The sequence below is a fragment of the Mizuhopecten yessoensis genome, unplaced genomic scaffold (genome assembly GCF_002113885.1).
Source record: "Mizuhopecten yessoensis strain PY_sf001 unplaced genomic scaffold, ASM211388v2 scaffold6647, whole genome shotgun sequence".
Classification (NCBI taxonomy): Eukaryota; Metazoa; Mollusca; class Bivalvia; order Pectinida; family Pectinidae; genus Mizuhopecten; species Mizuhopecten yessoensis.
Genome location: NW_018406654.1, coordinates 1,080,603 through 1,102,591, shown reverse-complemented (window position 1 = coordinate 1,102,591; position 21,989 = coordinate 1,080,603). Strand labels below are relative to the sequence as shown.

Genomic DNA, 21,989 nt, shown 5'->3' with positions numbered 1-21,989 from the left:
TTTTTACTTGACCCTTTCACCACTGTGGACCTGATAATGGACTCATCCAGATCAATGCATGGTAGAGTATGACAGTAGAAAAGTCACTGGATATCATTTTTACTTAACCCTTTCACCACTGTGGACCATAATAGACTCATCCAGATCAATGTATGGTAGAGTCTACTAAAGTTGCATAAGGGTGAAAGGGTTAAGGATCCTTGTCCCACTGTTCTGGGTCTTTTTTCGTATGGATATAAGGAATATAATACAGAATTTTGGCAGTGGTACAGGGATCCTCCTCCATAGTCCCGGACAACTAGCTGTGAAGAAATATTCACTCGCCCTACCTCATTGTTACTATTGTATGTGTTCGTCAGTAAGCCCATGCCTGGTAATAAGCCCAATTTTTTTTCTATCTTTTGCACGAGGTGCATGGTCCTTTTGAATATCTATACATATAGCTATTTTTTAATTCGTAACTTTTTTAGTAATTGGCTAAGTCGAAACGGAAGACAAATTTTAATTTGAGATCAGTTCATATTATCCTCACGCCTGTATACTCGCTGAAGTCAGTGTAAGCTGTCCCAGGCAGTGATACCTCTGTGGCTCCTGGAGGGAGGCCTGTAATCTCTGAAGTCAGTGTGTGCTGTCCCGGGCAGTGATAACTCTGTGTGGCTACTGGATGGAGGCCTGTACTCTCTGAAGTCAGTGTGTGCTGTCCCAGGCAGTGATACCTCTGTGTGGCTCCTGGAGGGAGGCATGTACTGTCTGAAGTCAGTGTAAGCTGTACCGGGCAGTGATACCTCTGTGTGGCTCCTGGAGGGAGGCCTGTACTCTCTGAAGTCAGTGTAAGCTGTCCCGGGCAGTGATACCTCTGTGTGGCTCCTGGAGGGAGGCATGTACTATCTGAAGTCAGTGTAAGCGGTGCCGGGCAGTGATACCTCTGTGTGGCTCCTGGAGGGAGGCCTGTACTCTCTGAAGTCAGTGTGTGCTGTCCTGGGCAGTGATAACTCTGTGTGGCTACTGGATGGAGGCATGTACTCTCTGAAGTCAGTGTGTGCTGTCCCGGGCAGCGATACCTCTGTGTGGCTCATGGAGGGAGGCCTGTACTCTCTGAAGTCAGTGTGTGCTGTCCTGGGCAGTGGTAACTCTGTGTGGCTACTGGATGGAGGCATGTACTCTCTGAAGTCAGTGTGTGCTGTCCCGGGCAGTGATACCTCTGTGTGGCTCCTGGAGGGAGGCCTGTACTCTCTGAAGTCAGTGTGAGCTGTTCCAGGCAGTGATAAGTCTGTGTGGCTCCTGGAAGGATGCCTGCTCTCTGACTGAAGCCAGTGTGTGCTGTCCCAGGCAGTGATACCTCTGTGTGGCACCTGGAGGGAGGCATGTACTCTCTGAAGTCAGTGTGTGCTGTCCCGGGCAGTTATAAGTCTGTGTGGCTCCTGGAGGGAGGCCTGTACTCTCAGAAGTCAGTGTGTGCTGTCCCGGGCAGTGATAACTCTGTGTGGCTCCTGGAGGGAGGCCTGAACTCTCTGAAGTCAGTGTGTGCTGTCCCAGGCAGTGATAACTCTGTGTGGCTCCTGGAGGGAGGCCTGTACTCTCTGAAGACAGTGTGTGCTGTCCCACGCAGTGATAAGACTGTGTGGCTCCTGAAGGGACGCCTGCTCTCTCTGAAGTCAGTGTAAGTTGTCCCAGGCAGTGATAAGTCTGTGTGGCTCCTGGAGGGAGGCCTGTACTCTCTGAAGCCAGTGTGTGCGGGGGCGGGCAGTGAGAACTCTGTGTGGCTCCTGGAGGGAGGCCTGTACTCTCAGAAGTCAGTGTGTGCTGTCCCGGGCAGTGATAAGTCTGTGTGGCTCCTGGAGGGAGGCCTGTACTCTCTGAAGCCAGTGTGTGCTGTCCCAGGCAGTGATAAGTCTGTGTGGCTCCTGAAGGGACGCCTGCTCTCTCTGAAGTCAGTGTAAGTTGTCCCAGGCAGTGATAAGTCTGTGTGGCTCCTGAAGGGACGCCTGCTCTCTCTGAAGCCAGTTTGTTCTGTCCCAGGCAGTGATGCCTCTGTGTGGCTCCTGGAGGGACGCCTGTACTCTGTGAAGTCAGTGTGTGCTGTCCCGGGCAGTGATAACTCTGTGTGACTACTGGAGGGAGGCCTGTACTCTCTGAAGTCAGTGTAAGCTGTCCCAGGCAGTGATAACTTTGTGTGGATACTGGAGGGATTCTAACTCATCCACAGAGTAAATACCAACTCATAACGTAAAATAAAAATATTCAATATTCATGTCAAAATTCTAAATGAACAAACATTGATTTTCAAGGAAAACAGGTTCCTAATAACTGAAAGGACTTAAGAAGCTGGAGAATTCCCAGACGATTTTTTAAATTGATAAAAATCCACGGAGATAAAATTAAAATGTTGTCACTTTGTCATTGAATTGTTCTGTGGATAGTTATAAAAAAAAAAGATTCTGTTATCTTTCTTAACATTGACATTACAGTATGGTAATTTTTTCTTCTCATTTCACAATTTTTATTTAACATTAACAATGCTATAAGATTCAATATCATAAGTTTAGAGGACAAACAGTGCTAGCTAGCAGTTATTACAATTTTTTCAGCGCAGAGATCAAGAAACAGACGGGTGACTACAGCATTTAATTGCTCAATACCATGAGATTAAGAAACTGAACTATTGGACATCTCTCTGGCTCATATAGAGAAAATGAAAAACAGAGATACAGCCATTTCATTGAGTACTCAATGTACACAACGAGACAGAGATACAGCCATTTCGTTGAGTGCTCAATGTACACAACGAGACAGAGATACAGCCATTTCATTGAGTACTCAATGTACACAACAAGACATAGATACAGCCATTTCATTGAGTCCTCAATGTACACAACGAGACAGAGATACAGCCATTTCACTGGGTCCTCAATGTACACAACGAGACAGATACAACCATATCACTGGATCCTCAATGTACACAACGAGACAGAGATACAGCCATTTCACTGAGTCCTCAATGTACACAACGAGACAGAGATACAGCTATTTCACTGGGTCCTCAATGTACATAACGAGACAGAGATACAGCCATTTCATTGAGTCATCAATGTACACAACGAGACAGAGATACAGCCATTTCATTGAGTCCTCAATGTACACAACGAGACAGAGATACAGCCATTTCATTGAATCCTCAATGTACACAAGGAGACATAGATACAGCCATTTCACTGGGTCCTCAATGTACACAACGACACAGATACAGCCATATCACTGGGTCCTCAATGTACACAACGAGACAGAGATACAGCCATTTCACTGAGTCCTCAATGTAACACAACGAGACAGAGATACAGCCATTTTACTGGGTCCTCAATGTACACAACGAGACAGAGATACAGCCATTTCATTGAGTCCTCAATGTACACAACGAGACAGAGATACACCCATTTCACTGGGTCCTCATTGTACAGTACGAGACAGAGATACAGCCATTTCATCGAGTCCTCAATGTACACAACGAGACAGAGATACAGCCATTTCACGGGATCCACAGCAACAGCCATTTCATTGGGTTCTATGGACAGAACAGCCCACAGAAACTATTCTATTGGCCTTTTAAAGAGAACGAGAGATGTAGAGATGGAGAGAACGACAGATGTAGAGATGGAGAGATGAGAGATGGAGAGATGGAGAGAAAGAGAGATGGAGAGATGGAGAGAATGAGAGATGGAGAGATGGAGAGATGGAGAGATGGAGAGAACGAGAGATGGAAAGAACAAAAGATGAAGAGATGGAGAGATGGAGAGATGAAGAAATGGAGAGATGGAGAGATGGAGATGGAGTGATGGAGAGGGAGAGATGGAGAGATGGAGAGGGAGAGATGGAGAGATGGAGAGATCCACGTCATTGGGTTTTTTCAGAGACCACAGTCACCCATTCATCATAGACTGAATGACAGAGCCATTTCATTGCTTCCTACGGAGAGAATGAGAGACAGACAGTCAACCATTCCACTAGTTCAAATAAAAAGAATGACAGATAATAGATCTTTGGTTCCTAAGACGAGAACAAGTGGAAGAGATAAAGCCACTCTACTTGGTGGTCGGGTGGTGCAGTGGAAAACACAATTTTCTTTCACAAAGATGGCTGCGGTTTGACTCCTCGATTGGACATGAAAAGGTATTGGGGTCACCTGCCTGACCACAAGGGTTTTCTCTGGATATTTCTGGCTTCCTCCATCAATGAGACCCCCTGCATACTTCCATTTAGACTAACAAGAGTGATATTGAATTTAAGTTGATAGAAGTTGTCTCACAATTGTTGTGAAATGACTTGATTTGAAGGGAGTTCTTTCATTGGCTCCAACAAACAATGATAGACAGAGAGACAACCAATGTGCAGGTTCAAATAAAGAGAAAGAGGAAGAGAGAGAGCAATTTCATTGGTTCAAAGAGACAGAACAAGAGAAAGACAGCCATTTCATTGGTTTAAATTGACAAAACAAGAGACAGACAGCCATTTCACTGGTTCCTACAGACAAAACGAGAGACAGACAGCAATTTCATTGGTTCCTACAGATAAAACGTGAGACAAACAGCCAGGTCTAGAGACAGATAATTCCTGAGACACAAAGATATAAATGTATGTAATTAACTAAATAGTTTTGGTGCAATGGCGTCACTGTACTAAAAGCATGCTCAGGACTTCATCGTAAACAAATTGTCTACTGTACCGACAGATGAACCCAGACCGACACTCGTTTAAGTTGTCTGATGTTTTTCAAACCCCAAATAAAATTCATTTCAACCAACGAAGGAGACAAAAATGAGAATTACATGGAAAAGTTGAATTCAACATCCCATAAAAATACCACAGAGATTCAAATCACTTTGGATTACGATTTCAGAAACGGCAATAAATGTAAATCGTATAATTATAAATATGGTGAAATATGTAGGAAATAGAAATGATTATAACGAAATGCATTAAGTTCCGAAAAGGAAATTATAATCAGCTATAATAGCTATTGTTATGAGTCGGGAGATAAATATTCGTAATTTCCTAAATTGGTTGTCAAGCAACAGTGACCTTTTCGCAAAAATGTCAGAATGAAACGAAAAACCGTTATGCATACCAGGCCGGCCAGAATAGGCACTAAGCCCACCCTTATGCATCAGCAGATCCGACGTTCGATTGGTCGATATAAGACCCATTAGAGATATGTCATATTACAACCATTAAGTCAATTATATAACTATTTTCTCATAGTTTTGATAATGTCAAATTGATCGGGCGGGATAGGAGTAGGCCATGTGACATTTGCGGCGGACCGAACAGCAAAATGGAAAACAGAAACGGTGCAGAAAATACCCTTATTCTTATTGACATAAAAGTTCAAAGCAATTTTGGCCAAATAGAGCCTATGAATTTCTGAGCTCGAAATATCATATTCCCTCTCTGTAGTGGTCTTGAATGAATTCTCATGACTATGTAACAAAACTTGCCCTGAACAATAGAAGGACCTACACTGATACTATCAAAGAGTTCAGACAGTGCTTCAAAGGGCTACATAATTTTTTTTATTTTTTTAGTTTAAATGTCAGCTGCTCATGAGCAATCATCCTAACTTGGATAAAAAAACTTCTGAACCATATATTAAATCCAAATACTAAAGGGATAGTGCTGCTTTCAAGCCACAATCAGTGATATTAAGATTTATTGAGGGATTCCATGCTCTTTGCTCACAGGCCTACAATTTTGGGGATTAAATTAAATAAACAAAATTTGAATTTAACATTAACAAGATTTGATACAAACTGTTTTGTTTTTTTATCAATTTCCTGATTTGACATAAAATTAACACTTGTATATTTTTTTGTGTGTGCCTAAAATATATAACTTGTAAAATGTCTATAGAGCTACATGGTTTAAATGGAAATGGAGCTAAATACAGAGTCTAACCAAAGTCAATTAAAAGCAAAAATATAGGTCACACTCAGTGACCTACAATTGACATATAGTAAAACGATAGTTAAGTCGATATAATGCCCCTTGTTCCATCTGCCACCTCTTTTACCGCCAAATGTCCCTTTTTCGTGTTTTCTTACGATTTCCTTATACATTTCCCTCACTTAAATATCAAACCCCTTTAAAATGCCGAATTTCTCTGGACAAACGTTGGCAGTATAAAGAGGTTTTACTGCATTGGTGACTCAGGATGTATCCAAATATGAGGTTTAACTCATTCACCCCTGAAATTTCATAATGAACTATTCCAAACTTTGAATCGGAAGAGTTCAAATATGTCTCCAGGGGTGAATGGGTTAATAGATGTTGAACTAATGTAAGTTATATAAATAAGTCAGATAAGCCCAAAGTTCATGCAACATTTTGAAGGGATGGACGGAAGGAAAAAATAAACACTGAACTCATTCACCCCTGAAATTTCATAATGAACTATTCCAACCTTTGAATTGGAAGAGTTCAAATGTGTCCTCAGGGGTGAATGAGTTAATGTTCTCCCTGCCTTAATGCAGCAGGGGGCATAAAGATTGTAAACCTATGACGGTCATGACTACATTAAGCTGGTCGGCTCCTCTCTTACAAACACTAAATGTACTAATGCTGTGTAGTGTGTACATGATATCATGTGTTGTTCACTGGATCCGAGTAGATTTCTACAAACACTTTGGGGGCCAAACATTGTTCCAATTCATCAGAAAATCCCATTAACACAAGGTCAACAGCTATAGCCATCTGGGGTCAAATTAGCCTCTCATTCCCACCAATCTTGCTGCCCCACTCACCAGATAATTGTCTTTATTCCCTGCTTCTATTCGAATTGTCAGTCCCTTTGAGACTATGGTAAACATGTGCAAACATAAAAGAAATGGTTAATTTTGATTAGAATGATAATAGGACCCATTGGGAATATGGTAAACGTTACGTCAGAATGCTTTGCACCTGGAAATGTGGGAAGGATGTTACTACGATGTGAAGCTCTGTATATATAGAAAGGACAATTATTGTGGGGAGATTGGAGTGGAGAGGAGGGGGGGGGGGGGGGGGGGGGGGGGGGGGGGGATGTGGGGTGTGTGGGGAAGCTCTAGAGTTAGACATCATATTTAATACTTAAGGATCATCGTATTACCGTAAAATTGTAACTACATACTGGAAACTGTTTTTTTCCAGCATGAATATAGCTTTAATATATCATTTTTGAAAAGAAAAGCAAACCTGGCGGGACTGAATTTCGTCACTAAAATTAAGATCTGACTTACTGTTTCCTTGTTGTATAGATCTGACTTACTGTTTCCTTGTTGTATAGATCTGACTTACTGTTTCCTTGTTGTATAGATCTGACTTACTGTTTCCTTGTTGTATTTCCACAAGTTTGTCTCGTATGATTTTACAGGCGTCGTACACGAGGGTCGAGGGTTCAAACTGCATGGTCTTCACCACATTATTGCCCACCACGCTGATCTTCAGCGATAGGGTAGCCATCTTGGATTGATTGCCCGCCTCTATCTGTTGTTGTTTATTATGTTGCTGTTAATTGTATTCTCGTTCTCGTCCAGTTTTGTTGCTTTCTCGTTTGTAGATTCAAGTTTTCTCTCGTTCTTCTGCCTCTGATGTTGGCATACCTGCAAAATATAATGAAAAGGGTTCGTGAATGTTTGAGATTATAATCCAAGATTTTTGTGGAATGATGATCAAACCTGTATTACGAGACCTACGTTGGAAACTCCAAAAAGTGGTTTTTATTTCAAATCAAGGTCAATTAATGCAGGTGATCTCTTTATACAGGTTCAATTCACAAAACAAACCATTTGGGTTGATATGTCTCGCCTGTGCCACACTTTGATCATCAATGCATGCGCACATATCAGAGAAACTAAATTTGGTTTGGTTTGTGTTTTTACGTCCTATTAACGGCTATGGTCATTTCAGGACGTACCAGGTTTTGTGGTGGAGGAAAACCGGAGTACCTGGAAAAAACCCACGGACCTACGGCCAGTACCTGACGACTGCACCACGTAAGAAACTGATCTAAACGCAAAAACTTAATATTGATGGAGATGCTGACAAAGTCAATGGACCATGAAAGGTAGGCAGCATCCAGCATTAGATGCATGGGTTGAGATGTTCTACCAAAGATGCGTCAAGCTATGGTCCAAGTTTGGTTGGTCTAGCTCTTATGCTTTTAGTGAAACTATATAAGTCAAACGCAAATACTTATGTTGCTGCTGCTACCGCTGGAAAAGCTTGTCTAGGTTTCATTGGTGGAGGAAAACTGGTGTACCCAGTGTAAAACTGTAAACCTAACCCCACCCCCGTAAACCTCGAACCTGCGACCCATTGATAGAGGGCTAGTGATCGTATACAGTTGGGTGCCCGAATCATTTAGCCACCATGACCTCTCTTTTAGATTTTAATTACTTCCCTTTGGATAGAACAATTTCAGATCCTTGTTCAAGATACATAAAATCCCTTTGAAGATAATCCATTTGAGAGACAGATATATTTGAGGTCACCCCTTTCGAAAAACCATATTTTGAGACACACCCTTACGTGAAACCAGGACTTTTGGAAAACCACCCATTGAACTGAAGACACATTTGAACTCTTACAACTCAAAGGTTGGAATAGCTCATTATAAAAATTTTGGGGTGAATAAGTTAAGATTCCACCTTTTTGAGAAACCCCAAAGACTTGTTTCACTAAATGAACCAATTTATCATAAAAGTACAAAACGGACAATTTCATTTTTACTCAAAAGGTGATAGGCCCGTACTCAACCTTTGACCTTCGTGCAGCATTTCCCCTCAACATTCTCCATCATTATTGTCATAGACAGGAATATTTATTGAAATATGAAATGATTGAATCATTCATTGCTGTCTGAACCAAAAATATGAAAATCAATGCCTGGCGTTGATACTAATACATTTTCTAAACAGAAACCCTTCGTCTTGGAGATATACCGAACAAATGTTGGGTTTTTCTTTTTCAATTTTTGTTGTAATCAAGATTTTCTTTATCGACATGGTGTAGGGGAAAACAAATTGCTACAGATACAATTTCTGATAATCTAAACATTTTTTTATTTTTTTCAGACGAAACAGAAATTTTAGAATTGCTGACAACGCAATTTTACAATAAAACTGAAAATTAAGGTTTGCATTGGATTAATTTGTCAATATTTTTCCAGAAGATATGAAAATTGTTATAAATATTATTGCTATAATGGAAAATTGGCTAAGCTGTGTGAAATTAATACAAACAAACCAATTAACTCATTCACCCCTGCAATTTTATAATGAACTACTCCAACCTTTGAATTGGAAGAGTTCAAATGTGTCTTCAGGGGTGAACGAGCTAATTTTGATTCTGAACATCGTTAATTTCCAATAAAAAGGTGTTGATATTCTCATACAAGAATTTGTATTGTTTGTAAAACCAGACCAGGTAGCCGAAAGGTCTAGAAAGATTGTCAGTGTCTTAACCCCAAAGTGCCTCGTAGGTGCCAGTTTGATCCCCGGGGTTTGGGGCAACATGTGTCGGATCTTTAAAACAGGGTCTTAAAATAATTATACAAATATTGCTAATGTCAGTGCCAAATTAATGAAATTAGAAAATAGAATTTGTGTGAAATATAATTAATCAGTGAAGTTTCTTTTCCTAGTTTAACAACCCAAGGCTCTAACGCTAGCAAACACAACTTTACTTTCCCAAAATCAAGACAAAATTAGGAATTTCTTCCAAATTCCGATAGATATATACTGTTTTTCTCCAATTCATGTTGGCAGAGGCTGTTGCATGTTGTAAAATTTCGGTATAAAAACAATAATAATGAAGTTATAAGAGAACGTCTTAACAACTGTTCTTAAAAAAAGAATTATATCAACGGAATAAAAAAAAAAATCTGCAGTATCCTATGTTTATACTATAATGGCATTCTTCCATTATGTCATATCTGACCAGTGACGTCCACCATCGCTCTTAAAAGAAATCAATTTGAAACCTGGACGGCCATCAGATCTGTACTGGGACGAGGATATAATCAATGGATGTCGGTCATTAATAACGTCCAATTGAGAACGATCCACCACGATCCATCAGGATAGAATTCATAACCAAATATTCCTCTGTTTACCGTGAACCGTAGATAACCAGTAAACGCAACATGCTTTATACTGTATTTAACTTTAAAACAGTACAGGCTATGTTCATTATTTCTGTAGATAACCAGTAAACGCAACATGCTTTATACCATATTTCACTTTAAAACATTACAGGCTATGTTCATTATTTCTAAGTGTTTTCTTTAGGTTGGTTATAAGCATGGACGATATATGTACTGTTATCTTTATAAAAAAATAACCTTTATTTATCCTCTCAACCATTGTATTACCGTATGTCACCATTAAACCATTACATGCTGTGAATTTCTATATTCAAGTTAAGCATAAAAGATGATTGTGCCACATTCCATCCGCAACTCTGTGTCATATTCAACTCTTCACTTTGTACCATATTCAACTCTTCACTTTGTAATATATTCAACTCTTCACTTTGTATCATATTCAACTCTCCACTTTGTATCATATTCAACTTTTCACTTTGTACCATATTCAACTCTTGACTTTGCAATATATTCAACTCTTATAACTTTGTATCATATTCATCTCTTAACTTTGTTTTCCATTTTACGCTCTTTCCCTTCTATATTCAATTTTTGTTGTGCATTGTAATAAACTTTTCTGTACGATACATTCAATATTTTGGTATTATAGTGAACTCTTATACGTAATATTCATACCAAATTAAATTCAACATTATTGTGTGATACTTACAAAATTCAAACAAAATTGAATTCATCTGAATTTAATATTTGCGATAATCAAACCAAAAAATATTCAAATTCAATTGTGCAATTTATTCAACATTTACATTTGTATATAACACTCATGCTCACTGCCCACTGTACCATTCTCACAATACACCAATATATTGAACTTTCTGTATAAGAACGGTATTCAACTAATATCCTGTAGTATATTCAAACTTTGTACTGTCCTCAACCTTATCGAACCACTACAAGATAGATTGAGTACTGTTAGTACCTAAGTTGTACACTAGTAAGTACAGAAATACAGCTTGTAATTGTTTTTCAGCAAAATCCATCAACTCGGAGTACTGTCTACCCAGATCTGTCAAGATTATTACAGCTTTCGTAGCCTTGTTGGTAACATATTTGCTAGATTAACATCATTTCTGGGAAAAAAGTCTTTATCAAAACAGTATTCAATTCATAATAATCAATTTAACATATAATTAACAGCTCATTTTTTTGTATTTTTTTGTGTGAATTGAATCTGAGGCTTACAAGGCTTGCAGGAAAGCCGAGTCTTCCTGCTGAATTTTTTTCTGCATAATATTTCGCCTGAATTGCCAGTATTGACCAAGAAAGAAAGTACACAGAGAACCATCAAACTGATTCAATAATAGATCTAGAACCCCCTATACAAAACGCAACACTGCCAGAAGTAAATGACATAAGTATTGTATGACCAAATTTCAATCTATCCTTCTGCTCTCTACACAGTGGAAACAGTTGATCCATTTCCGCTGTTCCGTGGGGCTCATCAGGGGAAATGAGGATAAATCAGGGGAATAATTGGGACAGATAGATTCTATCCTATTAATTAATACAGTGAAAATTTTCCTAGATCCAGTTTCCCCTGCTTTCCCGAGAATTTGTGTATGAGAATTGTGTTGCCAGCAAAATTAACAAGATTTTAATCTATCTTGTTTATTGGCCAAAATCAGCGATTAAATTTTCCATTTTAAAGCAGAAAAATTCTTTAAAACACTGAAGGAAAAATTTGAAACACAAATCTTTTCATTAAGCATTTAACAGAAATGTTCAAAAAGTCTTTCACGCGTATGACATGAAATGGTTCTCATGAACTTGTTGCTATTTTTTGTTTTTATTTTTAAATTATGACAAACTCAAACAAAATTTGGTTCATAGAACAACAATATGATAACAACCTTCGAGAAATCTTCAAATATTTTTTTCTGTGAAATTTTCCTCAACTCTTTCCAATAACGAAATACCCAAAGAGACAATTCACTGTGCTTTTTTTGTGTGTGTGATGGCTTTTAAACTGATGAACAGATTGTACTACCGCTTTTTCGCGGGATCGCTTAATTTGCTTTCGTCTCATAACATGCGGAAATGTTTATCTCTAATTGTGTAGTTTTTAGTCAATCAATATTATGCCTTCTTGGTAATTATACAGTTCTATACAACTGTGGTCTAGTCAACTTCACCGTACAAAACTGAAAAAGTCCAGTCTTCAAATTAAACGGACTAGACCGATAGCCAACCACCAAGAAAAATTGTAGATCTATGGAATTCTAATGATTAGTAAGTAGGATTAAATGATAAATATTGTAGTTAACAAAAAGGTTTTCTATTTAAGTTCCTATATTTTTCAAAGATATTTTTCAATTCATATTTTCTACACTAAATCAAGAGACTAGTTAGAAGAAAAACTTTCTTGGTTAACTCATTCACCCCTGAAGACACATTTGAACTCTTCCAATTCAAAGGTTGGAATAGTTCATTATGAAATTTTAGGGGTGAATGAGTTAAGGTAGTGTCTATTAGTGATGGGCAATCGGTTTAAAATCATGATCAATAATCAGTATCTTATCGGAAGTAGTTAACCGATCGATGATAGATTGTATAATCGGTTTATATATCTTTTTGGACTGAATACCCAAATAAAGTGACAACACTACTGTTACATCAATAGACAGAGTTGTTCACTATACATTAGGTTTCGTTCTTTTATAATGAATGGACATCAAGCACCTTTTATGCATGTTTATCGATCATATCGTATAAATCATAATAAATGACGTTCAAAGCATACTTTACATAGAAGACATTTAAACACCTTGATTTCAATGATGAACAGATTATTTCAATTATGGAATTTGTAATCGACAATCGGAAAACGGCAAACAGATCGATTTTTGATCAAAATGATGACTAAATCGATCATCTGCCCATCACTATAGTGTCTATCAAATTTTCTGTAGCTCTATATATATAAGAAATCTACATTTCATAGACCTATTGTCTATCGTGTGGTAATTCTAAGTTCTATTACTGAAAGAGCCAGTTTGCAGTATTTGAAATCTTGTGTTGCTATTAGGGTTGGTTTGATTTCTGGCATCAGGCTACACATGGTTGACCTCTGACCCGAGTTCTAAAATAATTTGAACCCTCTATTATTTATCTAAAGCAGCCCAGCTGAAAAGTGTTTTCAGATTTAGGGAAAAATGAAAATTCAATATAATATATATACCATAGGTTCATCAATTAAAAAAAAATATCTTGATACTTCATGGGATTTTTAATCATTTTACTTCTATTGTTTATCAAAAAAGCAGCCCTGAAGATGTTTTCAGATTAAGGGAGAATTGAAAATTAAAATAATTAAATTTCAATAAAATAAATACCATATGTTCATTAATTTCAAATAGTTCATTACTTAAGTTTTTAATCATTTCACTACAGTTACTGTTGTTCATCTAAAGCATCACTGGAGGGTGTTTTCAGGTTCAGGGAGGGTTGAAAATTACAATAATTCATTTTAAAATATATTCTGTAGGTTCATTAACTCAATTTTTTTTTTTATATTTTGCAGTAGTTAAATCATTACATGAAATTAAAATCATTCCTTGTAAGATAGGTTCTACAAGATCATTAATTTCAAATATCCCCCATTTCATTTCTTTTGTTATTTGAATAATCTTTTTTTTTTCATACCTAAAGTGTTAATTTTATCGTTTTGAAATGCTCACATAAAGAAGAAATGTCACATTTTTTTTACCCTGAAGTTTCCATCAAATCTCGATGAAATTTCCCCTTTTTATTGAAAATCGGCTGTCAAGATCAAACTGTTTTTTCTACATTTTCCCCCCGCTAATTTCTAATTTTCTCTCCAGGTTGTTTTTCCAGATTGACAATTCAAACACTGGGTGTTGATGAATTGTTTTTCCGTCGCGACACATGCACACTTAAAAGATCGTGAAATGCACTCGACAATTGAGTGCCTTTGAATGCAAAGGACGCGCACACGTAGAGATCAATACAAACGTATTTAACAGAGATGTTACTGCTAGATTCTCCGTCCTAATCACGTTTGTAGCAACAACGTTAATCCAGTTAGAATGAAGCTTTGTTTTAGTGGCCAAAGAATACCAGCTAATGATTGGCCGAATAGCACAACAATACGACCTGTGAGATTGTTTTTAGTATGGAACATCAAATGCTCAAAATAGGGTGCGAGCTTTACGGTACGATAACAGCAAAGAGTTGTCGTATTACGGTAATATATATTACAATAAGATACAATCATGTAATGATGTTAGCAAGGCAGTATTTTTTTTCCCCCACTCAATTAATTTAGTTTGTCCAATAGCTACATATATAGACCTTTCATCTGTAATATATATTTTTGGCATCGGTTTCCAAACCCAGTCAGATATCAAGAAATGAGAAACTAGTGTTTCACAGACATTTGAAATGTTAGGGACAGTTTAAACTTTCACACACTTCGGAGAAAACTGAAGGGAGTAAGACATAAGGACATGATACTTATAAACTGTCTACATTCCAGTGTACTGGGTTCAGTATGACACATTCCAATGTACTTTCAGTGAAGGCGGAAATATTTCTACAAGAAACTAAAAAATATCTCCGCATCTTTAACTCATTCACTCCTGAAGACACATTTGAACTCTTCCAATTCAAAGGTTGGAATAGTTCATTATTAAATTTCAGGGGTGTGAGTTAACTCAACAAGGAAACATTAAGGCAATGCTACTACGTTAAAAGCCATTTTTGTAAATATCGAATTGATGAATTTTGTATCATGACAGAACGCTGCCTATATTTTCATAGATATAGAATAATAGTTCTGTATTTTAAAACCCTCCGCAGTGCCTGGGGTGTAGAGTTCCACTATAGCCCAATTGAAACCTGAGACTGTAGTACAATTTATGTCAGAGCTAGTGAAAATGTTCATAGTATGAAAATATAGGTCTGCCTATATAACTAGTAAGATTATTTAGAAGTCTTGCTGTGGGCTTCCCTATCCGGTTTGACATTTAGTTTTAAATATTATTTGATTTCTTTCTCAATTTACACTGACAAAATAATTTGAATCTATATTGTCTGTCAGTCACGTTTTTTATCAATCACCTTACCCTCCATCAGCCAGAGGGTCATTAATCAACAAACTGTAGGAAAGTCAATAAACTCAGGAAAATATTTAGCAATGGCCATGAAAAAGATCAAGGATCTGTGGCATGGAGGCTAAAGAATGTAACAACCTTACTGTGACATGGAGACTTAAGGGTGTATGCTACCTAATATAGCTGACATGGAGGCTTAAGGGTGTATGCTACCTAAAATACCCTGACATGGAGACTTAAGGGAGTGGATGCTATCTTTCTGAAACATGGAGACCTAGGGTGTACGCCACCTTACTGTAACTGTGACACGGAGACTTAAGGGTGTACGCCATTACTGTGACAGGAACATTCTTTTCAAGCGAATCCTATACTATGAACTATTGAAAACTCTCACATAATACCAATTGAAAATATGTCAAGGGAGATAACTGTGACATAAATCACATGCACAAAAGGTAACGTATAACCGTAAGGAAAAGACATTGGTCCAAAAGAAAATAAAAAATAAAAAAAAATCAGAAAAAAATGTACATGATAACAAACATATTTTACCCTCAATAGAATAATTGCTGTTACAAACATCCAGGATAAGAGTTCATTAAAATATTTTTCCTTATAACCACAGAATGGTCGATCTGTTCAGTTTATAAACATTTCATCTCCATAGGAAACCCTATTATTCTCTTGTTCCTTCCACCCATGAACCAGAAAATGGATATCAAATCTGACATCAGTCACTATCCTGTACATAAAAAAAAATACTACAAGTACATTAAATCAAATTCCTCAAAAAGAAAAACCTAGATGTACACACAATGCCAGAAATATTTACCTCGATACATTGCGGTGTTTGGGCGGAGAACACATGCTGCCCTTTTATTCCGTGTGACAAGTGTTGTGTCCCACACTTGTGTCACTGTAAGCCCTTGTACACAGCCACAATCAATGGCCGGCCTATCGTATTCTCACCATCAACCACCGGATACGTCGCCAATATGATACTGTAGCTATGACGTACAGAAAAAACCTGCACTTCTGATGCGACGACTGATGGCCGGTCTAACTTCAGAAAAGTCACATTGAACAATAACATTGCCATATTACAGGCCTCTTAGCTTTGGTCACACAGAATTTGTTTAGTCCACATATAATTAAAATTTACAGAAAAATTACATTCCATCAAGTGATAATTGCAAATGGAAAGCTCTTCAAGAAACATATCACAGCTGCAAAAATGTTTCGTTTTCATGGCCTAACTTTTATGGTCCCTGATCATGAGGTCACAAGGAAAAATTGTTCATTGTGGAAGTTACAAGTTCAAATATAACCTTCCATACCGGACTCCAGATAAGTTAAATATGACACACAGGGAAACTTAATATTCACAGAACACTTAAGTATATATGTTTTCATACTATAGATAGATTACAAAAGAACACTTTGATATTAAATATTTGAATATGTTTTATAGATAAACTTTCCCTTTTTCATAAATTGAACTTAAATTTTCTTCAAAATATCCAAAATTTGCATTCAAACATATGTAAGTTCATTAGTCTCAATCTAATTTTGTAAATGTTTTCAAAATAACGAAAAACTTGCTTTCAACCATATGTAGTGCATAAGTCTCAATCTATTTTTGTATTTTTTTTTCAAAATATCAAAAACTTGCATCAACTGCGAAAATAATGCACATGTTTCGATTTTATTCTGACATTAAGTAGCGGACAATTGAAGAAAATCAGTATTTTTTCGTCAGATCAGCAGGAATCAAAGTTTGGTCAATTAATAAGGCATCAAAAAGTTTAAAATGATCAAATGTAATATAAATAATAATATTATGCAAGCACATTTCTATTATCTGTACATGTTCGGGATAAACTCTCAGTGTTTGAGTGTTTTAATTACGAGCCCTTTTGACCTCTATTTGTGGATTTTACAGGGTCCCAATGTCAGTGTAGTCATGTTGTGTGTTGATAAATAACACATTGCACGAATCAACTGTCATCAGAATTTCAAATACCTTTATAATGTTATTTTTCATAAATTTGTGTTTATTTAACTTTATATAACAACTATTGTACATACGCTTACAGCATAGCCGAATCAACATCGGTTTGTGGACAACTCGTACACATTTAACACCTTTGTGCGCATACGCTTCACTGGTCATTTGTCTGATGAAGGTGACAAGAGTACATACTGTACTAGTCATTGAAACGTCACATAGAAACACTTACTGGTTGTGTAACAAGAAACTTTTCATAATTCATACCCATAAAACACACTAGTAGTAATGTGTAAGTTTATTTCTAATCTGTCTCCTATTTGTTTAACCCTTTCACCACTGTAGACCATAATGGACTCATCCATATCAATGCATGGTAGAGTCTACTAAAGTTACATAGGGATGAAAGAGTTTAGGGTTAGGAGTCTTTAAGAGTTTAACTGTTCATCAGTAAAAGCATCTTTCAACATTTCCCTGTCAATTTCCAACAAAAAGGGAAAAAAACTTGTCAATCATCAATGACAATACCTAGAGCTTTCCTACGATTCCCAAATCATGAATATTCATGAGCACTCACAGTACGATCACAAAATTACTTTCGGTGCATGTGTACTATCAGGCAGCCAATCAAAATTGCCAATCCACTCTGAGTAAAGCCTCGAACCTCTGAGATTCACCTTCCACCTAAAGGTCATACATATATGCATTAAACGGAATTTCCCCTGATGTCAGACATGTTGTAAACTGAATCGTTAAAATTCAACTGATTCTTCATATATTGTTACTATCTTTAAATACTCAGTTTGTGCATTTTACGGTTATAATTTCGACCAATCACAAATGTCTGTCTAAATATTTCATCCAATCAATTGTGTCTAAGCCCTCAGAAATCTCAACACATGCATAATATATATTATGGACATATGAAGTGTCCCGAGACCTGAATTGACCTTATATGGTCATTGTGGATCCATCATCTGTGAGGCACTATATTAGAACTTTTTTTTTTTTCCTGCTCATCAATGAATTATTTGTATGTACTTTATATAAATGGCTTTCAATCCAATGCAATTGTAGGTTCTAGTTCGGGTGGGATAGATGGTCCGATTAGGATATTAGCATTTATATTTCAACTTCATCATCAATACAAGGAATATTTCACGATGGAACACTGTTGTATATTCATTTAGAGAATTTTTTACTTTGTCAATCCAAACTAGAAAAGAAGCTTTTACAAATTCCTACAGTTTTAACGCCCTCCCCCTCCCAAAGGAAAGACAGAAAAAACCTGAAATGAGTCAATTTAGCCTTTAACATAAGAAATAAATCTGGAACATGTATATTCCTAGCTGGGTACAGGGTTGGTACAGCGACGGTCATTGTCAATTCTGGTCCACAAATACGACACACAAATAGAGTCCATATATAGCCTTCCACATATGCAAAAGAATAAATCTGGAACATGTATATTTCTAGCTGGGTACAGGGTTGGTACAGGGACGGTCAATATCAGTTCTGGTCCACAAATACGACACACAAATAGAGTCCAATTTAGTCTTCAACATATGGAAAGAAAGAAAACTCTACAACATGTATATTTCTAGCTAACAGGGTACAGGGTTGGTACAGGGCCGGTCATTGTCAGTTCTGGTCCACAAATACGACACACAAGTAGAGTCCGTTTAGTCTTCAAAATATGGAAAGAAAGAAAAATCTAGAACATGTATATTTCTAGCTGGGTACAGGACCAGTCATTGTAAAAACTCTGTCCCCTAAGCAAAAAACTCTGTCCCCTAAGCAAAAAACTCCGTCCCTTAAGTACGGCACACAACAAAGACAATCACGCATGTAATTAAATACAAATGGGTCCACTTTAGAACGACCGTAATTGCAAACACCCTGCAATTTCAGCTTTCAACAAATGTTTCGTGTTCGTAGGCATTTAGAGCTTGGAGAGAAGAAAATGCATCTCATTACCCACAGCCAGCCATCTGCTGTACCAGCCATACACATCCCTACACATCGGTACAGTCACACAAGTGACCTCTTTTATTCTGTATGCATAATACAGGGCCTTTTTATTTTAAGCCAATCAAATTTTGTCAACCGCTCCAACTTACTTACCGATGAGCTTTTCTGTGATATATTGTACGAAAAAAACGAAATTCATATTTTGTAAATTGTTTTTCTCGTGGAAAATTATCCAGAAAACCTATTTTGTAAAATTCTTTATAAATTTCTTGTTTTTCTCGGGAAAAATTATCCAGAAAACATTTAAGATTAAAGGCATGGATTTAAAATGTCTATTCAACCTATCAACGATTGCTTTAGCATTTTTTGTAACTTCGGCCAGGAGAATGAATAGTCATGTCTTATCAGTTTGAACGGAGTAAGAAATTAGCGTTTATCGAATAAACAAAGATACTATCACCTTCCTTGTTATCACAGTCATATGTATTGCTCCACGAAAAGTCATCCGGAAGAAAAAATCACCAGATGCCCGAGAGAAATTATTCATGAAATACTATCCATGTCGGCCATTCGTAAATCCCGATAAATCCTGTCCGGCATTCCCATGAAAACCAGGGTTGGTTTTATCTGAACGGTGATCACCGAATCCTAGATTTTTTTCAATATTGAATGTATGAATATAGGAATGCTGGAGACTTATGGGTAGACAGGAACAGCTTATGAAATTGACATGGAGAAAAGTCTGAACCGACATAGTTGTCCGAAAATGGTACGGTACAGACTTATCAACATATTGGATATTATATGTTAATTGTACTTCATCGTATTCAACCACAACTTGCCCTCAATCTGAATACTAAACGAAAAACGAAGATAAACTGTATATATATACATGAAATATTTTATTTGCTTACAAATTGTCGTTCCACTGACTTTCGTGGACAGCTAATAAGCTAATTAGTGCGATATTGTTTCATTACAAATTCACCATTAAAATTCACTCAAGCAAAAATTTGAAAATTTCACCAATGCATAATTGGAATTTTCATTTGAATAAAAAGATCTTTTATTTCATAATAGATACAACCAAACATCTGCAATATTAATACATGGTACCATTCTGGAATACTGTTTGGTTGCCAAGCTGACAGAATCTTAACTTAAGATGGCGACTGGACAATATATAATGGACCAGAGGGAAAGGATTGAGTCCCTGCAAGTTTCACTGGATGACGATGGATGACCTAGACTCAGAATTCCCAGATATCCGATCACAGTAAACGGCTCATTTACATAACTGTAATACAAATGCTCTGACAAAGCAGCCCCTTATGATGCGGCGCTCGACACAGGTCCCTAGGGTTTCCATTAATTTGATTATCGTCATATTCCTCTTCTCTGTCTTTTGATGTGCCACTTTCTGAATGGCAAAATAGTCTCGATACCATTTGATGAGAAAGGAAACGAGACTTGGCTACTCAGTCTAGAAGATTACCATTGGGGAACTTACCGAGAATTACGGATAGAGGTAGTAATACCAGAAATCGGCGTACAAAAATACGGCATCGTTTTGACACTGTCTGGTTCGGCAGAAGTCTTGCCACGATTCAGTCGTGATTTTTAAATTGTCATAAAAATATTGTCAGACTATTAGCTGTTAAATTTGATGGTGATTATACTAGGTCTTTATGTGTTTTATAAGGAAAGCTCTCGGCCATCAAATCTGTCTACAAGTTTTATGGATATTTTATTTTCCTGGCTTCCAACATTAATGTAACAATTTCTAATTCCCGTGTTTTATCAAACTAAGCTATAAATTTGAACTAATAATTAATAAGTATCAAAAACATTTTTGGGGAAGTTTTTTTTTAAATTTACTGATAATGGATAATTTTAAGAGGTCTGAGGAGAGTGAATAATGAAATTCTTAAGACTTATAAATCAACCATACATATTTATCATATCTGTCTGTACATGTATATATGTACAATGTAACTGCATTTAGTTCAGGCACTTAACAATCCAGAATCAATAAAAGTTGGACTGATAAGTCGAAATTGCTTCATGATCATCCCATGTGGCCAGGCCCTGTGATCTGAGGAAAGAGTAACAACCATGTGGCCAGGCCCTGTGATCTGAGAAAAGCGTAACAACCATGTGGCCAGGCCCTGTGATCTGAGGAAAGAGTAACAAATTAACTCAAAAGGAGTCGATACATTATGGGCGAAAATTGGTCCTATTCAATATTTTTGTTAAATATAATATAATGTATACATCAAAGGGTGATTACATTGTTATAATCTTTATAAATTTTTGAAAAAGTCACTTCACAGAAGATATATAAAATTGTATATACTCATCACATGAACCTGCAAGCTGTTGGCTCCAAATCGTAAACATATTGTTGATAACAACAATAACGTATGTGAAAGAGGACCAGAAAATTGGCTCTTTTGATAACTGTTTTAAATGTAATCATTTTTAAATTTTCAAAAGAACACATTTCGACTGAAGTCTATAAAGACTGTTTCATCATCCCTGGTGCCAGATATCTTCGTAAAAGTATTAAATTGTTGAATAAAAATTAAAAAAAAATAACAACTGAGAAACGAAAAAAAAAATTGTCAAGAAACATTATGGAGTTATTGTGTCATCACAATAATTTGTACAAACATTCACATGACTAAGAAGTAACTCCACATAAAAATTGCTCTAAAAAAAAATCAACACATGATTTTTTCATAAT

The 21,989-nt window shown here is 36.9% G+C and overlaps 1 protein-coding gene across 13 annotated transcripts in view; it reads right to left on the bottom strand.

Moving 5' to 3' along the window:
- LOC110452383 (talin-1-like) overlaps window positions 1–21,989 on the bottom strand; it is a 179,057-nt gene that overhangs the window by 84,848 nt on the left and 72,220 nt on the right. For 12 of the 13 annotated variants that reach the window (XM_021500867.1, XM_021500876.1, XM_021500877.1 and 9 more), the window contains one exon: window positions 7,353–7,628. In XM_021500867.1, the coding sequence (XP_021356542.1) occupies window positions 7,353–7,488 (136 nt within the window). In that variant the 5' untranslated portion in view covers window positions 7,489–7,628. Of the gene's footprint in view, window positions 1–7,352; window positions 7,629–16,096; window positions 16,240–21,989 lie in introns of those variants that run through there. The other variant, XM_021500869.1, reaches the window with a different exon arrangement.